A 20,553-nucleotide genomic window follows, 5' to 3' on the forward strand; every position below is an offset into this window, starting at 1 on the left:
CAGTCGAATGAAATGTGAGAGAAGAAGCCTGGGCACGTTGGCATTTTAAAACATGCCTACATAAATACTGCATACATAAACGGTTGTTCTACACGATCATGGTGTCTTTGTTCCCTGATTTCATCGATTACGCAGAAGGGGTGTGTCAATCCATCTGTCATATAGTCACCTTGCATGCCAATCCTATTTAACATGTGCGTCATCCTACTGTAAGCTAGATAGATAGATACTTTATTCATCCCCTAAGAGAAATTCACATTTCCAGCAGCATCCCTGAGCTGAGAACAGTACAATAATAAAGCCAAAATAATACAATATACAAATACCCAGTGTGACGTGCAAATGCCCACTGTACCGTGTTATATAGAGTAACTAAATAGTGCTACACAGAATACATATTGCAGTAAGATTCGGTAATATCCAATGTAGGTGGTGTGGTTTAATGTGGGCCTTTAGTCTGCCGGGTGGAGTTAAAGTGCTAGTGCTTAATTCAAGGAAATATCTACTCACACTCAATACAGCATGAATTCATTAATTCCTGGTGCTCCTGTCTTTTTATTGAACATTGCATGATGACATAAAAAAAATAGCACGAGACAAACTACAACACAAATATAAATCTTCTAGGGAACAACCTCGCAGGGTTACGTAGACAAAACAATAAATAGGACAGCGTGTAGTATTTAACCACCATCAATGCTGAGGTTTGCCTCATCTCTGAAGAGCGGGATGAAGTTTTACACTGAAAAACAAGAGCGACCAAATGATGAAGGTGCTGTATGTGAGTCAGCTCAGGAGGCTTCTCCTGCTATCCATGGAAACCAGTACTCTAGTTTTAATGTGGGGGAGGAAACTCCTACCCCAAAAAAGGCCTGGAGAGGGATGGGCACAACTCGGTCATACTTGCCCAAGACTCGCACAGGAGGTGGTGCCCCCACGACCGTGGTGAAACGTGAACCACTTCTGTACTGTGAAATGCAACCAAAAATTTGTTCTACACAGGACAAAGAAAAATTCAAAGACGCAAAGTGTACAAATTGCAAAATTTTTCTTACTTTTTTGGCCAACCATTTTACAAAGAAGGAAAATAAAAAGTGGAACTGAGAAAAATATGAAGAAAAAAAGACAGGAAAAAACTAAGGTGAAAATAAGAACGAAAAGGAAAGTTAAAAAAAAACAGGAAAAAATAGATAAAAGAGAATAAATGAAAAAGTTAAAAAATAAATAAGGGAAAAAAAGTGAAATTAAAAAGAAGGAAAAGTAGATCAGAAAAAAAAGAAAACAAGAAAGAAGAAAAGAAGTGAGAAAAAAAGGAAAAGCAAAACAGAACAAGAGAGACAAAAAAGCAGTTTTTGTTTTTTTGGGGGTACCCAGAACAGCAAGCACGGGGGGAATATGTAAACTCAGTACAGGAAGGCTGGTTTTGAACCCATGACCTCAGAACTGTACGCATCAGCTAATGTCAATTAAATTCAAATTTCTTCACTACTAGTTTTAGATAAATGCCAGCTGTTTTTATAATCAATTAAGTATTTTCACCACAAGGTCGTGCCCAATATTATACACGGTCCCTTTAAAATATATTTATAAATGTGATTGTTTATCACACTTACCCAAAAAATAATGATTCGTCGTAAAAAATGTGAAAACGGTAGTTCCTTTTTTGCAGATAAAACAATTGGCCCATACGTGAAATTATTTTTATTGAGCTCTTATTGTTTTTTATTTGTAAATTAAGTTCAAATACAGTCTGATGTCCAGTTAAAGTCGTTGGTTCCTACACTTTCCCGATAAAACACGAACTATCTATACGATGAGAGCTCGTAGGGCTACGTATTGGACAATAGTGACGACAGTAAAAAAATCTTGTAGTTATACATGCATTCATGTATAAAGGGGTGAAGTGTGTGCGTTCTTACTTAAAAATCGCTGCGATGACGTCGGGAGAATGACACCATGAACGCTTAAGTAACGAAGGGGCGGAGGGCGGATTGGTGGAGGGAGGACCGCTGCTCGCTCGTGCCACTGGAGCGTCTCGGGAACTATCAACAGGGAGTGCAACCAACGACAGAACCGTGAGCTGGGGGAATGAGAGGCGCCAGAATCCACTCCAATCCTCCTCGACCAAGGCTCTTACCCGCCTGACAACTACCGGGACACAATCTTGACAAAACCAGCTTTCATACGAATCCAATATCGGGTGAGTACAGTGTTCGGGAAGGGGAGAAATCAGGGGGGAAAGGGGGCCTGAATTGGCCGAACCACAGTCCACTATTTACGGCTAAGCAGCATAGGGGGAGGGGGTATGTAGATGGCTTGTCTATTATCTCACAATTGTCTGGTGTGGGGTTTAGTAGACGAGGACAATAAATTGATTTTTGAAGTTAAAAGCGTGTTTAGGTGCTGTTGAAACTGTACGTTTGTCACGTATCCAGTTTTTTTTGCTAACCCACCACTAAGTAACGTTAGCTTACTCTTCCTAGCTGACGGTGTATTGAAACATTATTATTGACTTCATGTTCTTTGGTCTCTAAAACCAATGCATTTGTGTTTTTTTTACGCTACGGGTGAATATCTACTCTTCTTACAACATGTGATAGATGATGATTTAGTGCTCGCCATTTAAGCTCCACCGAGCTGCTCTTCACCAAATTGCTAACATAGCCTAATAAATCGACGATGCAGTTTCGCAATACCTAGTACATCGAATGCTGCCCGAGTTTATTTTATCGTCCAAATCGTTGGTTTAGCTGCTCTGAACTGGTGGTCGGTTCTGTAATGAGAGTTGTTATTGGAATGACAGCTGTGCGAGAGGCGTTGCAGTAACTGGATTTCATTCGTGATTGTGAAATCTTTTGGCTTTAGGACTCTTGACACTTGTTTTTCTTCCTTTTTAACCCAAAGCCACGCGAAGAATGGCAATAACCCTGTGCGTTTTATGTTATGTAGTATGTGTTTTGTAAAGTCATTCATCCGATGGTAACTTTTCACAACATTTGGTCATGCGATGATCGTTATAGGGGTATCCCCCTTCACCCTAATGTTTTGGTAATAATTCGCAGTTGTCCTTTTCTAGTCGAGGCACACTTGTATTAGCCCTTAACCACAAAATGTCAGGCTAGTTACACCATCACCTGATCTTAAACAAACGCGAGGGAAAGGAAAAATGCAAAACCTCAACATGAGGATAATGAGAAACCTTGAGAAGGGGCCTCACAAGTGGTAATCCATCTTCACAGATGATCAGGGTGCAGTAGATTTTATATCGGATAACAATGCCCTAAACTTAGTGAACCTCAATAAGAAACACATTGGTAATGTGTAAAAACGTGTCCCAAAAGCAACGAGCCCTCGAGCTTGTAAAATTGTCCAAAAAGTCCATGACGGCAACGACAATGCTTCCCATTTCTGCTGGCTGTTCGACGAAGACGTTGACCTGCTTCAGGTCCAGGCGTTGGTCTGCTGACTCATCTCGATACATCTTTCTCCCTCATTTCACGAAACAGCCGAAAAACTGGAAAATCAAATTATGGTGTCGGCATCAATCATAAGCTATAAAATGGAAGTGTGTCTTAAGCCTAGTAAAAAAAATATATATTCTGAGGTTGCAGATCTTGTCTCTAGAGGCAGAGCATTCCACAGTACAGGAGCCCGGATGGAGAACGCTCTCAAGTCTACAGAGTTTTTTGCTCTTGGAATCACAAGTAGACCAGCATTTTCAGAGCAGAGACTTGTTTCTGTCTTGTTTGTCGCTTTTATGCAGGGGTGTTGTACCAAAAGATACTTCACTCACCAGGAAGTCAAATTCCCTTAGAATTACCGTATTTTCCGCACTATAAGGCGCACCTAAAAGTCTTAATTTTTTTTCAAAAGCTGACCATGCGCCTTATAATACAGTGCGCCTTATATGTGGCTCAATATTAAATCGCAAGGTCTCGCAACTTACGCATCAGCCTCCGACTCGATTTTCCCCCGAACATGGAGTAGTCCGCGGTGTATGCTGGGATTTATATACCGGCGTTTCATTGGCTAACCAATGTGTCAATCATCATTTGAATCGATCGCTATTGGCTAAAGTTATTCGGAGCCTCGGATAGGCCAGAGGGCACACTGCTCTTTGTTGGCTTCGCTTTGTCATTGCATTTTTTCTTCCCCCGTGATAAACTGCAGCTGGCAATGCAGTATTGTTTTATGAAGCGTCATCGCCCCCTAAGGGTCCAAGAGGACTAGTACAAGCCACACCAAACAGGGTACTATGAAATGTGTATTAGTGCAAAGATTACACGTCAATTATGAACATTTAGTATGGGACATGCAAAAGGTAACATCCCGAGTTGTAAATTGTGATGGAAATAACTTTCTGCAACTGAAAATGTTATCTACATATTCTCTGCATTTTTACCCAACACCTAATATGTGGAGAGATTTGTCTCAAACATAAGTGTATTCACAATTAACTCAAGATCAAGTAAAAATACATGTCTGCATAAATGAACAATCAGGATTAAAATTCACATATGTAAATCACAGATATATTTGTGGCTCTGCAAAATATGATTCACATGGGATTTCTTTCTCTCAATGGTACTAGATCGGAAAATCAGCTAAAAAGATTTTCAATTTGGTCATGAAAAGGGTGTATGAACCCTGTTTGCAATAGTCCGCTGTTTTCGTATTCATAGTATTAGTGGGCAATATGACAATAAGAGCCTTTAATACTTTTAAAGATTTTGACAAACTAAATGATTACTAGATATTTTGTTTATTTTGATTAAGCCTCATCCTAAACTGCAAAGATTCAGTGGGCTAATGAGATCCATAAGTACATACATGGGCTCCGGAAGTTCATTCATGGTGTATGGTTCGCTAAATGGCTCCTTGTTAATGTAAAGATAGTCCGTTTGTGTGAGTGTGTTTTGAACAATATTGCCGGTATATTAATATTTGGTGATAACAAAATATTATAAAAAGGACTTATTTGCTAAAACTACATGACTAATGCTGCATTCCATCAAAGTGGGAAGTGTGAGTTCTCCCAACTCCGACCAGGAAAATATAATAAAAATGACACTTGAGGTGGTAGCTCCTAGTCAGAAAGTCAGGGAGTGAATGGTAAAACATGAATTACACGATTACGGCGCTATTAACCTCAGCTGCCGATTTTCCTCCTCAATTTGAATGTTTGCCAGAAGTTGGCTTTGCTAGAGGTCCAAATGTCCTTTATTGAGCAAAATAAAGAACAACTTTTCGCGATGAGCCATCTTTGCCGTTTACATCCGCTTGAAATGCTTTGAGGTTGGATTTGGTACCAGCCGAGTAGGAGAAATCAGACTCCCCACTTTTCTGGAATGCAGCACAAATGTGTACAAGAAAGGTGGCCATAAATACAATTTATTATTATTATTATTATTATTATTATTATTATTAACATTTTTTCCCCCCTATGGGACGCGTAATACCAAGAGCAAGGCGCTAGGCATATGGAAGCCCTCCACTCCTGGTTTATTAAAAAAAAGTGTGTGCTAAGGACCCAATACTAACAGTTTTGGCCTTGCCAATTGCATGCATAGGTTATTCATATAGTTTGTTTTGCATTAGGAAATAGTAGTTGATTTAAAACCTTACATTTCTTGCATTGTACATGGGCAACATTGTTTTCAGACCACTTTACTATTCTCTCACACACTTGTTCACAAATAGGTTAACCTCATTTATTGGTCCCTGATTGACTGAGCAGTTCTAGAAGCTCCTTTTATGCTCAGTCAGGCCATAACTATCCTTTTCATTTGTCAGGTTCTACCAACAAGTGCTTGATGAGTATTCTTGAACGTGCCTCTTTTTTTCCCTGCTTTTCTCAGTTTAAAAAAAAATTGGATGTATTTAAGAAGTGGTTTACACGATGTCCTGACTTCATTGGAATAGGGCAGACTAGAAGGCACCATTGTGTGTACTTAACACCTTTATGAGCCTAAATCCAACCTGAAAACAAAGGCAGGTTGACTTTCTTCAGCACAAAGGGACCAAGGGGCTTTTTGGGAATCAATTAATGCAGCCAACAGCGATTGTTCTCAGACAATCAGAAATTGAAGATGACGACAGCCGGTGGCTGCTGTTTTAGGCCATCCATGTTTGTATCACATGTGATGCACACGCCTGTACAGTGGTACTCACGAATGTATTTCACCCTGGGAGTAGCCTTGTAACCTGGAACATTTGTAAGTGAGTGTTTTGCATCAAAAGTAGTTTGAAGGTGTGTCTGGGGCACTTGTAATGTTGATCAGTTATATGCGAAATTATTGGTAGGGTTGAGGTTCGTGCCTTTTCGTCTGCCGAAAATTAATATGGAGAAGTGTTTGAAGTGAATAAAGGCATGCTGTCGCCCTCGTGTTCAACTTAACGTGAATATGATTGATGGGAACCGTAACAAAGTTATTTGTTCTACAATGAGTGTTTTTATTGAAGTTTACGCTGCTGTTAGGGTGCTGTTTTGAAACCGACCCATCAGCCTCACAGCATGACGAGTAGCTCCTCCATGCCACGTCAATTTGGTCTATTACCATAAAATGGAAACCTTGACACGCTATAAAAAAATCCTGAATGGGTTTTGTTCTGTCATAGGCTATGAACTTTATAAAGTTATCTGCAATGACAACCTGAAGAATACTTTTTGCTTCTTTTATAGCATTAGATGTGCCAAGAATTATAAGGTGAGGTGAGATCTAAAACTCATTAGGACTGTTGGAAGGGAAAACAATCCGGTGTACATACCCTGCTTTATATTTGGTGTAAGAGTCCGCCAAATCTGAATACATTCTGTGAAGTTGGTACAGGACTGACAACTTCCTCATAGATTGCCAAAGTTACAAGGTTATTTGGGTCTTTGGGCACCTTGATGCCATGAATATTACTCTGTATATAATTATTGAGATCCTTTTCTACTGTCTTTTGAGATAAGTTTGGATAATTAGGAATAAACGATACGGCTGTGCTAACAGGAATAGCGCCTAAAGACTCGCTGTTGTTTCGGCTACACTATTTGATTCGCGTGTGATACTTGTATACTGTAACTATGGTAGGCATGGCTTGGCGCTCTGTCGGATCTGTTTTAAAAGTGAAAGTGTGTAATATTTAGTGCCCCTTAGTTGTGCAAAACACATCCATCCATCCATTATCTGCACCTCTTCTCCTCAGTAGAGTCGCGGGGGGTGCTGGAGCCCATCCCAGCTATCTTCGGGCAGTGGGCAGGGACCACCCTGAACTGGTTGCCAGCCAGTCGCAGGGCACACAGAGACAGACAACTCGCTTGCTCATTCACACCTAGGGACAAGTTGAACCGACCAATTAACCTGACATGCATGTTTTTGGAATGTGGGAGGAAACCGGAGTGCCCGGAGGAAACCCACTTAGGCACAGGGAGAACATGCAAACTCAACACAGAAGGTTTGATCTCTGTCGCACACGTGCTTACCACTGTGCTGCCGTGCTGCACCGCAATAACACATTTATTCAGTTAAAAAAACATTGATTTGAATAATGGGCAAAATTACACGAACTACCATACTAATGTTAATTTTTATAAATAGTCACAGGTTTAGCAATTCATCCATACCTAGTAGTCTCTGTCATATTTGTCTGTAATCTTGCTGCTACTCAGTGCTCTTTTTGTACTGGTTTTAAATTGATTAAACCAAGGATTCAAAGTCGCGAATATTTACACTTGAATTTACCATAAAATTGGATACTTTTGATGCTTTTCATCAATTTATATTCAAGAAAATGCTTTCAAAAATTGTGAATGATTCACTCTTCTGTGATACTTTTTTTGCAGTTTACTTGGTTATATTGAAACATTAAAAAAAAAATCAAACGCACGGCAGTAATTGGTTAACAAGCAGTCTTTGTAAAAAGTGTTGTCAAAGTTGTAAAGCTTTTTATTGAAACCACTTTGATTGCAGAGCTGAAGCCTAGCATTTTAACAGCCCTGGGAAAAAAACAAAATTTATGTAAATTTATTCTCACCATGCCATTATTTAATCAGTCAATGGAGTGAATAATGGAATAACCAATTCTATTAAAATCAACACAAGTCATGATCATTTTTTTAGTCATTTATAATGAAAAACTACTTAAAGTGCAGCCGACTTCAAAATCCCCCCAGTCCGCTGTGATAAAACGAGCGGTTATCATTACATAGTTCTCCGTTCCCTTGCCCGTTTACAGGTTCATCGTCCAGGCAAAAGATTAGGCTGAGGATAATTCAGCCACCTATGTCTTTTTTCGTTCCCAAATGTTTGAGAATTTTAATTCCTGTCAGCAAAACACCAGGGGTGATGGCATTTCAATATCGTGCCCACATTGTCGCCGTCATTTGGTGTTCCTGCGTGACACTTTAGGACAGACTGCTCCGGTTTTGTTCACTAGGGAAGCCAAATTGCACCCACCCTTGTTATTTAAATGACGCAAAATGTTTCTGAAGTTTATCTGTCCTCCGTTTGTCATGATTACTCTACGACAGAATTGCACATGCACACTAGATGTTGTATTTTCTTTTTGAAGGGACAGTGTGTAATATTTGACCACTAAATGTCTCTATTGCGTAGTGCAAACAAAAATGAGTACTACAAAGAACAAGTAAGAATAAAAATTCTGTAGACCCTATTTTAGCACTATTTTTCTTCTTTGCCCAGTCTTAGAACATGTCATTAAGTTTGACAGATTTTAAATTCATATTATTAAATTATGGTTTAAATTCTAAAATTGATTTTGACCCGAGGTATGTGCATTAACCCACAAAGTGAGATTGACATGCATGGCATATACATAATTTTAGATGAGGGAATAATCTTTGCGTACTAGAGCCACTTCACGTATTGATATATTTTTTTAGAAAATTGATTTAAAGTCTTAAATCTGATTCCAGTCCTCGCTAGCACTGCGGCATACTGGCCATGACGGCGAGAGATAAAAACCTGGCATTTCAAATAATGACAAAAATAGATGCAAATGTGTATTTCCTTCAAATGGTCTTTAGTTACTCCATGTTTCAACATTTTTAAAGGAATGGAAATATTTCCCTGCCAATGTTCTAATGCAATGCATAACAACATTCCTAATTGTTTGTGCAACCATACTGGGGACAAGCAAGATAGATGGATTATTCAAGCCTTTTACCCATGTTTGACTTGTCCTATGCATTTAAATTATTGGTTTCTTTATTACCAATAATTATTTAAAAGCTTATTGCTAAACACTGTGAATAAATAATGCATGATTTTACTGGCCCTTTTTGTCTTTCGCGCTAGTTAACCACTTGGCTGCTTATTCCACCACAAACTTTAGCTAACTACTCTTTTTAGCTGGGTAATTCTAACAGATCTTCATCTTTTGTTATCGCTAGCATGGATTTACATGACTACATTTTTTTGTTCACAGAATAGTCTTGTGAATTTTGTGAAGTGATATACTTTTGGGCTTCCATATTGAGATTTTTTTTTTTCTTCTTTCTAATAGTATTTTTCCTGATATGAAAAAACTTTGCCTTCAATCCATGGTACAGGGACCTCCAGTTGTGGATGACACACTCACTTTAGTTCAGGTAAAAAAAAAATAAGGGTAATTAAATGTGACTAGCAGAGATTACCCTACTCCGAATACTAATAAAGTATTCCTGTTTTAGTAGAAGTAGATTGTGGGTAAATTTTTGGAAACCTTATGGCACCCAAAAACCTAATTGAAGGGACTGTATCCCGTTCAGAGACTGAGCATCCTATTTTGCAGGAGTGATATTGCGGAAAAGACTCTTGAAAAAGACACATAAAAAGAATCAAGTAGGACTTGTATTTGTCCATTTCACAAATTGTGGCCTTGCACGCATTTATTATTTCTGATGCTGACAAGAAGTGTATTTTAATGTTGTAATAATTCCAGATTGAGTCGAGTCATGTCCAAGGCAAATGTGTTCTCGGCAGCACTCAGCTCTCTGGTCCGTTGCACAGACCAATCTCAGTGTCTTGACACTGATTAAGGCAGCCAGCACGCTGTGGCTGCTGTCTTCCTTCAACCAAGTTGGTTCAGAGCATAGTCCATCTTCACATTGGCTGCAAAATTGCACAACCCTTACGATACCAACGGTATCACGACAACACTGTATGTAACATCCCACATGCCGACATTTCTTGTGTAAATACCATGTCAATTATAACTATAGCCTTATCCCCCTTGTTTTATAACCTTATCTTCTCTGTTCCTTTATCTTCTTGGCTCATACCTCACTGTGAATGTGTAAAACTGGAGTGTCATGCCCAATTTCGTTGTCACAATATGTTAACCCATTTTGTAACAATGACAATAAAGGTATATTCTATTCTATTTTCTGGCATCACATACAGTTATAGACCAAAAACAATGTGTTACTTTTTCTTGTCTTTGCTAAGTATCCATACTTGTACTGCTTTTCCCTCCTCTCAACTTCTGATTAGGGGACTCCAAATTCAGCCGAGCCCATGTTTTTATGTTGTTGTTTCCTCTCCGCCCTTGTTTTTTGCTGAACTCACTCAAACAACCTTACCCCCTACCTGCTACACTACAAATGTATTTGTGCATGACTGAAGGACAAACGGCTGTTAGCTAATCTATTTGTGCGACTCAGTTCTCATACAAACCCTGCTCTCGTTGTGTTTTTATTTTTTTGGGTGGCGGGGGATGGCTCATTTACTCATTTCACCACTTCTCCCCAAGGCACTGATCACATTTCTCTAACAGCATCAGCGCAGAGGCATGGTTAGAATTGTTATCTTGCAGTAACTTTGCATTATCTTTGTTGTTTTCAAATAACAGTGACTGCTTGCAATCATGGAGCTCAGAGTGGGTAATAAATACCGGCTTGGACGAAAAATAGGTAGTGGCTCCTTTGGAGATATTTACCTCGGTAAGTATAAACAGACACATTTTTTTACGTTTTTGTATTCATGTGATGGTTGTGTAAATTATGGAACCAACCTTTTTTTTTTTTTTTTTTTTTTTTTTTTTTTTTTTTTTTTTTTTTTTTTTTTTTAATTTCAGGTGCCAACATTGCCACAGGCGAAGAAGTAGCCATTAAACTTGAATGTGTGAAGACCAAACACCCACAGTTGCACATTGAGAGCAAATTCTACAAGATGATGCAAGGAGGAGGTACTACAGAAATACCCAGATTGTTTTGTGATTATATAGAATATGGTTTAAAGCACATTTATTTGTACCCAACTGGCATTTAAAATACTAATGAAAAAGTAAATTCACAAACCATTCGGGAACACTACATTTTATTTTTCATACTTCTCACAACAGATTAAAACATTTTTATTTTCTTGATTTTCCCCTGGCACACTGCAATAATTTTGCAGCAACTTCATGTGTAAATGAATTAACCTGCATATCCATGTCTATAGTAGAATACTGCCATGGTGATTATTTATGCCTTTAAGACTCATAGTGAAGCTCTTAGAAAAAGGCCAGGCAGTGTATAGGCAAATTTATTTGACAGAAGGTATTGTTTCCACTCTACAACAGAACTGCTTCTGCACAGTGTCTTTTAATTAACCACAATTAAATACCTGAAGGGAGATTTCTCCTTTTTGTGTGGAAAATTGAAGTTAACTGGAAAGTGGAAAAATTAATGTCTATTGTGTCTTTAATTGACCCGGTTGTACCTTAATTCATAGTTACAAAGTTGTTGGTATTTTTTTTCATGATTTTATTTTCCACTTTCATGCTAAGTGTTATGCGTTTTTTTTTCTAGTTGGTATACCGTCGATAAAATGGTGTGGTGCAGAGGGGGACTACAATGTGATGGTGATGGAGCTTCTTGGCCCCAGTCTTGAGGATCTTTTCAACTTTTGCTCCCGAAAGTTCAGCCTAAAAACTGTGCTTCTTTTGGCAGATCAAATGGTATGGCTTAAAAATAATTTAATTTCCTTTGTATTGTCATTCTTTGTAACAATGTACACAGAATGAAATGTCGATACACCTGACCCGTTGTAGCGAGCCGATGCAGCCGCAGCCAACAGAGGGCGCCGCCATTTTACCAATGTTATAAGTCTTAGGTATGACTCGGCCGAGGCGCGAACCAGCGACCTCCCAGTCTCAAAGCGGGCGCCTTACCATCTAGGCTACTGAGCTGGTTAAATGACATCATGACCTCATTTGTAATATTGAAAGTTCTTTTGACTATCACTTTTTTTTTTCATGCGAGGTTTTTTCGTAATGCATTTAACCTTTAGTGTTTTTTTTCCCCTCAATAATGTATTTTTTACAAACTGTTTACATCTAAGTTTTTCAATTGCAATACGTTCTCTGCAGTGCATTCGGAAGACCATTTAAATTGAAAATCGTGCAGATTAAATTTGCCTTATCAAAAACTAGATTAACTACAGATATTCTCTTTAATTTAGCTTTCATGGTCTGTATGATGATATTTGGTCTTAATGCTATATATCTGATTGGGTGTCTGCATTTTATTTTAAGTTAACCATCTTCTAGGCTGTGCAGTTTGTCATTAAACTTGGTTACAAACCCCTGGAGAAAAAAACAACATATTGTGGCAAGTGTTGAAGATATATGTGGTTGGCGGCAGGCTGGTGCGTGCTGTGCAAACCTTGTATGAGGATAGTAGAGCGTGTGGGGACTTAAGTGAGTGGTTTCCAGTAACCGTGGTTTGAGGCAAGGTTGTGTCATGTAATCTTGGCTGTTCAATTTTTATATGGACAAAGTGATGGGTGAGGTGAATGTAAGAGCAGGTATAGTGTGTGAGGTTGGTTTGCATGTAAGTCAGCGGTTGTTTGCAGATGACACTGCCCTGGTGGCTGACTGCAGCAGGACCGAGTCCTTTGGTAGCTGAGTTTGATAGTGCGTTCATGAAAGTTGCTTGATATGAATGCAGACAAGAGTAAGGTGCTGGTGTGAGTGGAGTAGAGATTTTTTTGAATGGTGTAAAGTTGCAGGAGGTAGATTGTTTTAAGTATTTGGGTTCGTATATTGCAGCAGGTGGTGGTTTGCAGCAGGATACGAAGAAGAGGGTGGGTGAAGGGTGCAAGGCAATAGGTGTTCTAAACGGACTGTTCAAATTTAGAAATCTGACAATGGATGCAAAGCGGGGATTTTATCAAGATGTGGTGGTACAAACAGTGATGTATGGCTCAAAGGTGTGTGTATTGAGAGTAAATGTGCGTAATAGTTTAAAAATATTTTGAAATGAGATGTTTATGTACTATGTGTAGAGTGACACTAATGGATAAGTTAAGGAATGAGGAAGTAAGAAGAACTGTAATGGTGAGAGCTTGCTGAGAGGGTTGATGAAATTGTTCTGACATGGTTTGGACATATGGAAAGAATGGGTGAAAGCTGGCTAAAAGAGTATGTAGTACAGAAGTGGTAGGAAATAAAATGAGAGGAAGGCCTAAATATGGTTTCTGAATGTGAGGTTGGTTCATTTAATGTATGCAAGAGTTTGTTAGGGATGGATGTGAATGGTGAAGCATAGTTAAGAATGACTGAGCTATACGCATATGATGCGAAGGGGGTAAACAAGTGTATGTTGTTCTTCCTCTCTGCTGATGGAGGGTTGCATGGCTCAGCAACTCAAACCTAATTGTGCTATAGGCTTAATGTTTGGTGTCAGGTTGGGAAGAACGAAGGGAAATAAATGTCTGGTGAGTGTGAAGGAAATATGGCTTTTATAAATGGATAGACTTAAATTCGATGATTTGCCTACTTAATTTTGTGCCATTAATTCTAAAAATAGATAATAGTTGCTTGTTGTCATAATGACTACCACTGTAGTTCAACCTTTTGTCCAGGTGTCTTGTAATCCTGTTTTTAGGTTGTGCCGATTCAAAATTCAATGCATTCTATTTATTGTCACCCATCTTTAGATAAGCCGTATTGAGTACATCCACTCCAAGAATTTCATTCACCGCGATGTAAAACCAGACAACTTCCTAATGGGTCTTGGCAAGAAGGGTAATCTTGTGTACATCATTGACTTTGGCCTGGCTAAAAAGTACAGAGATGCTCGCACACACCAGCACATCCCCTACAGAGAGAACAAGAACCTGACCGGGACAGCCCGCTACGCTTCTATCAACACTCATCTCGGAATTGGTAAGGATCTTGTGGGGAATACACATTAACCATATTTGTTACTTTGACTCTGGCTTTTGTTTATGGAATTATTGTGAAGTAGTTAACATGCAGGTTGCTGTATCTCATGGTGCTATATAGTGGCAATGAGAAGCAGGAGAGCAGTAACACACCACTTGCACTAGTCACTTAACATCAGTTCTGAAGTTAATTTTTTTTTTTTACCACTTTCTGTCATGGGCCCTTGAAGAGTCATAACAAAGAAGAGCATGTATGAATTCGGTAGGTTATATGAAGTCTGGCTCTTAATCAAGGGGCCCCGCAAACTGACTTTTGAATCAGTACACTGAAATAAAAGGAGCGTTAAATTTACTCAGATCAATTTTGTCAAGTGATTACACAAAATTATCCTGCTAATAGATATGTTTATAAGTTGATGATACTTAAAAATTAAATTTGATGCTAATTTTGTGCAATCACTTGACAAAATAACATTTTGGAAATTCAACATTTTATGGATGTGTGTGCAATAACAGCTGAATAGTTGATGGCAACGTTTTTTTTGTTGTGAAAATCGTGTCAACAAAGTTTTAGGAATATCATGCTTAGTGGGTGTGTTCTTGGTTCTTTGGTTGTAAATAGGTTGACTTCCCTCTGAAAATGGACAAAATCAGTTTTCAATTCCCAAAAAAACGTTATGATAGCCCAATCTTTATCGTACCTGTTGCTCTCATTTTATAAAAGTAGGCCTTATTTTATTTTTCTTGCACTGCTTTCTTAATAGATTACTCAATGCACCTTCGATATTGACATTCTCCTGATTTTTTTTTTTTTTTTTTTTTTTTTTTTTTTTTTAAAAGATCCTGCTCTTCTTGGCCACACTCCTTGGATTAGAGGGGATCTTGGCAATTTGTGCATTATCCCACCAAGGAATTTTAAAAAATATATAATAAAGTGGATGGACTTATGTAATAGCAATAGGCATTAAGGGGAGCGTGTGTAATATTTAGTGCCAACTGGTGGTACAAAAAGATTTCATTCAGTAAAAAAAAAAACATTGAATTTGAATACTAAGCAAAATTAAATAGTATCAATGTTAGGTTGTTTTTTTTGTGTTTTTAATCACAAGCCGAGGAATTGGTTTCTTTTAAACAGTGGGTTTCTCACTTAGGTCCCCGCTGTGTTCTGAGTCCCTGGCTCTCGCTCGTACCAGGCAACACAATGCCATCTAGACACATTGGGGCTTTAAGGTCTGAAGGCAGAGAACCGTGACGGGGCCCAAAGTCTCAATTATTTATTTCAGTCTGGGCCCGTTCTCCCTTGCTGATTTTTTTTTTTTTTAAATGTGTATAATGTCACATGCCCCATAAATTAAGGATGTGATTTTGCTGGTGGTTTTGTATTTTATTTCGATGAGTAATAATTCCTAAATATCAAAGAGTCCTTTTTGTTCAACCATGAGTCACCTCGCTTCAGAATAATTTGCCATATTACATGGAAAGAGCCGAAACCTACACAATCAGATAATTGGCTAAGCGTTCTTCCATTCTAAACCTAAAACATACAAAACTGAAACAAATATACTTTTTGCCTCTTCGGAGGGATTGTCATAATACAAATGAGTTCCTTTTTTAAAACTATGTAGAAAATGTCTATTCTTTCATTATGATCAAGTTACCTAACGTTAAGCTACTCTAACCAGGAGATGCACACAGAAAAAGCGTTTGTGTAAAAATTGTAAGTAGTTTCTCAGGGCCTATTGCAAAACATGTTAAATGTTATGATGCTACTTAAGACGTTACCTAGGGGGCGGTCTTAACTGTTTTACACTCTATTTTTTTTTTCTTTTCCCCCAGAGCAATCCAGACGAGATGACTTGGAGTCTCTTGGCTACGTCCTCATGTATTTCAACCTTGGGTCCTTACCCTGGCAAGGGCTCAAGGCTGCCACCAAAAGACAAAAGTATGAACGAATCAGTGAGAAGAAAATGTCTACGCCAATTGAAGTTCTTTGCAAAGGATACCCTTGTAAGCGAAGCTACATGTTTTTATTTTAATTCACATTGAAAGGGAAAACAAATACCTTGACAAAAAACTCGACTAATTTTGTCTTTCTTGCCTCATTCAGCGGAATTCTCCACATATCTGAATTTTTGCCGATCACTCCGATTTGATGACAAGCCAGATTACTCTTACCTTCGACAACTATTCAGAAATCTCTTCCACCGACAGGGCTTCTCCTATGATTATGTCTTTGACTGGAATATGCTCAAATTTGTAAGTTAAGCCATTATCTTTTCTATTTCGTGACAATTTAATTCGTAATCTCCACTATTGCAGAACTCCTGAATGCTCTTAAACATTCTTAAGATAAGCCTTCAACGTGTGGTTTATTTTGGTTCATAGGGTGCCACTCGGACGACTGAAGATGGGGACCGGGACAGGAGGGCTGATGAAAGGGATGATCGAATTGGTGTCGCTCCCAGGGGTTCTGCAGCACGAGGTCTCCCCCCGGGTCCTAACCCAGGTCCAGCTAACAGGGTCAGAAATGGACCAGAACAGGCCATCTCTAATCCTGCTTCACGGGTCCAACAGTCTGGTGAGTTGAACCTTCATAGACCAAAGCGTCCTACTAGTGCTCGCCAATATGATAATATATTATAAGTACAATGAAAACTGTTTCAGTGTCAAATTAGATCAGAAGTCAATTAACTTAAACTGTAGAAGTGAATAAAGTGTATATTATCAACACTGACCAAACTAGTTTCAGAAAACTGAAGGGTTGATTTATAATAATACATAAACGCCCCAACGAACACAAGTTTCAATGTTCACATTAGCACATTTACAATAAATTTGATCAATTAATGACCGCAAAGATCATCTTTTTTATAATTATATTGTCTGAAAAATATGTGCAGCTTGTTTAAATGTTTCTATTCTTACAAAATTGGTCCATACTGTGCTTTTTTGTTAAACTTTATTTTTAAATTGTAACTGGATTCATTATCAATATAATTCAAAAATAAAATGAAAAAACGTTAAGAAGGCACAGTAATGTTTCTGGTGATGAGCTCTTGTTCTTTTTTATTATTAAGTTCCTGTATTGACTTTTCAATTGAATGCATTGTTTTAGGAAACACATCACCTCGCGCAATTTCTCGTGCAGAAAGGGAAAGGAAGGTGAGCATGCGGCTTCACCGTGGGGCTCCAGCTAATGTGTCGTCCTCTGATCTGACAGCCCGTCATGACCAATCAAGGATTTCCACATCACAGGTTAGATATTTTAAAACCACACATTGCATTTCTTATGGAAAAAACGTATTGTGCTGGATAGAGATGGGCAGTAAGTTGAATGCATTTGGTCAAAATGCCATTTTGAAAATGTAAACTTTGAAGTTCAACTAAATCATAAAATTGGGAGAAGTTGGTGCTTTTGAACCGTTCTATTTTTGTGCTCATTTTTGAAAGCTATTTGTCACTTGTTGAAAATTTTGAATACTGTGGTTTACGAGATTAATTCACAATAGACATTAATATTGGTTGGGCAAAGTTAAGTTGTTTTTGTATAATTTAGGTATAAATTTTAACATTATGTTAAAACTAGTTTAAAATCCATTATTTATAGATGTTTTTTTGGATTAGAACTTTATTGAAATAAATGTTGTTTGTGTCAGGCGTACTGTTTAGGTTTAAAAATTGAGTAAAATGCCAGTCGCTCAGAATGACTTAATCAAGATTTTAAATTTTCATTAGCTCAAATCCAGGGGAGAGAAAGTTGTCATGCAAGCAAGAAGCGATCATCTTCTATGAAACCTTATGTCCCAGAAAATTTTATGGCGTACCGTAAAGTCCGGACAACAAACCAGCCATTTTTAACACTGCGGCTTTAAATACGGTGCGGCTTATTTATTTTTCATAGCAGCACTGAGGAAAACTAGGACCTGCCATTTTCCGCAGCGCATGCGCTCTAAATGAAAAACACTGCAGTGAAATCTGGAAACATATGACACCCTTCGAGGGAAATTAGTAGATAATTTTTTTAAACATTCATATAATGTATAACAGGAACAACATGGTAAGTCTGACTAGACTTAAATTAATACCCACAATGTAATGGTGATATTTTGTCTAGTACTTTGAAAACCACCAATGACAACAACACAAAAATACACTTCTGGGTTGCAATCTGGCTCTGTGCGTCACAGTATGGTTGCTCTACCGCTGTCATCTAGTAATACAGTGCTCACATTTGCGTTTTCTTTCGGTACAGTACTCCAAATTCCCACACGGCGCCAGGTGTGCGTTTGGCTCAAAATGTAAGAAATTGACGTGAATAAGTTCATTTTTATGGCTGTTTAAGCCTGCAGCTTAAAATCCGGTACGACTTGTACAAAGACGAAATTGTGTTTTGTTCTTAAATTTGAGCATGCAGTTTTTAACCAGGTGCGCTCTGTAGCCTGGCATTTACAGTATACATCTGGTTGCGGTTTCTGCAGGTCAGCGTGCCATTTGAGCACATGGGCAAGTAAACTCTCCTTGGGCACTGCATGAACGCGATAGTGACAGGTGAGTTGTTCTTTTTAATATAATCGGTGCAGAAACACACTACTTAATTTGCGTGATTTAGTCATTTCTCTTGTTGCAGGGCTGTAAGGTGCATCTGATGCTCTGGTTCCTTCATTTTTTTACTCTTGACTAATAAAAGATGAATCCCAATGGACATGTGGATCTTTGGAGAATACAGCAAACAGGATCCAGGGCAGTACTTTTTATAGTAGCCAACATTCAGTCTTTTAGGAAACCTCGGTGAAATCCTGGATCATCGTCATGCCGATACAAAAAGTGACAGTGATGCAAGATCCATCAAGGTTGCTTGTTAGTGCCCCGCTCCTAGAAACATTCCGCTACCAAGATCTATGTCCGCTGATTGAGAGGGATTTTGACAGGAAGTACATTAACAGCACGAGCATGTTTCATTGCAAAAGTCAACTCCCTTTTGTGTTTTTAATTTTGTATTTGTGGATATGTAGTCTTTTTAGGGGGAATGTTGTTAAAAGTTTGAAAAAGTTTAAAAGTCTGATGGTGGTCGTTTCAGCACTCATTTGTGGGGATGCCTGTCCTTGATTTATTCAGTGATAACTGTCCCTCAAATCTCATACGTCACACATATCTATTTTCTTGACATTTTTGTGTTCTGTTCTCTTAAATGTAAGTTATTACCATTGTTGTTTCTAGGGCAGCATTCACCATTCTCAAAGGACAATTGTATTAGACTTTACACAATTAATTGCACCATCTTGTAGCCAACAAAGAATGGCTGTGTTTTTGTTTTTAATCAATATTACTTTTTACACCTTTGCAGGAAATTGGAGTTGAAAGATCCCATAGGGGATGTTTTAAGGGGTGGGGGCATCTTTTTTATGTTTACATCACTGTAAATATTTGTATCATTTTTGTTTTTATTTTGATGTAAAAGCCAAAATGTGTTTGTTTTCCAATGTATAGTAGAAAACCGCATATTAATGGGATGAGTTACATTTTTGGTAGTTAAAGTACTACATTTTGGACATCAACGTTTCTCTGCCAGCTGGGACATCAATGTGTGTGTGTTTCAAATGTTTTGAGTGACTGTGTAAATCCCAGGAAGGTTTCAAGGTACTTCATTCAGGGTTTGCATTTTTTGTCTTTGAGTCCACTATTTAAACTATTTAGTTAACTTTTTTGTTTTTGTCTAGCTCCAGAAGTAACTTGTGCCATTTTTGTCCTGGCTTAGCTTTTTTCCTTACAAACATTCTCTACATACCACTTTACTTTCTATATCTCCCCTGCAGAAATTAGTCAAATGCTTGATGTCACCTTTTTGTCTTTTTATGTTCCTGCGAATTTGAAGATGTCATGAAAACAAAACTGACTCTATTGCAGGGATGTGTAAATAACTTGGTACTGTGCGTATTACTTTTTTGTATAGTGCATGATGACCCAGTGGCAGTGAAACTTGTATATGTGGGTGGTTATCTTATAGGTTAAGGTGACAGAATTTCACTTTGTTTTGTGTACTGATATCTTGTACAGTTCTTTAACACTTTATTTACAACAGTATTTGTGTATATTTTATGAAGTAATAAAAAAAAACTCACAATATTGGTGTTTATTTGATGAAGTGCCTGCAATGGATTTGGCATATTTCATTTACAACAATGCATTCAACTCTTTTTGACGCTCATTATTTCCAATTGAACCATTAATTTAAAATTGTCATTGATAACAATGTAGTGACCATTGTTTCCAACAAGATTAGGTGTGGCACTCCAGGATGAATATGTTCTAAAGAGGAAAAGACGAAAAAATGAATGTTAGGATGAATAGGCAAAAGTATTTACAAGATAATTCTTGGATATCAGCTTAAGTTGTAAACGCATCAGAACGTTAATGC

General features: G+C 38.1%; 1 protein-coding gene across 1 annotated transcript; it reads left to right on the forward strand.

Moving 5' to 3' along the window:
* The first annotated feature begins 1,969 nt into the window (after positions 1–1,969).
* Positions 1,970–20,259, forward strand: LOC148373479 (casein kinase I). Its single transcript, XM_088325953.1, has 11 exons — positions 1,970–2,200; positions 10,837–10,927; positions 11,062–11,172; positions 11,780–11,928; positions 13,911–14,139; positions 15,975–16,145; positions 16,246–16,394; positions 16,524–16,716; positions 17,254–17,393; positions 18,617–18,686; positions 18,766–20,259. Exons 2-10 carry the CDS (start codon positions 10,852–10,854, stop codon positions 18,647–18,649), a joined length of 1,251 nt encoding a protein of 416 aa, XP_088182079.1. The 5' UTR covers positions 1,970–2,200; positions 10,837–10,851; the 3' UTR covers positions 18,650–18,686; positions 18,766–20,259.
* The last annotated feature ends 294 nt before the right edge of the window (positions 20,260–20,553 follow it).

Source organism: Urocampus carinirostris, chromosome 1 (genome assembly GCF_059441175.1).
Source record: "Urocampus carinirostris isolate Australia breed hairy pipefish chromosome 1, RoL_Ucar_1.0, whole genome shotgun sequence".
NCBI lineage: Eukaryota > Metazoa > Chordata > Actinopteri > Syngnathiformes > Syngnathidae > Urocampus > Urocampus carinirostris.

Excerpts from the sequence above, each read along its gene's own strand:
- LOC148373479 (XM_088325953.1), top strand. The coding sequence starts at position 10,852 with ATGGAGCTCAGAGTGGGTAATAAATACCGGCTTGGACGAAAAATAGGT. Across the intron at positions 16,146-16,245 it reads TCTTTGCAAAGGATACCCTT|CGGAATTCTCCACATATCTG; the intron begins GTAAGCGAAGCT and ends TGCCTCATTCAG. Across the intron at positions 16,717-17,253 it reads TTCACGGGTCCAACAGTCTG|GAAACACATCACCTCGCGCA; the intron begins GTGAGTTGAACC and ends GCATTGTTTTAG.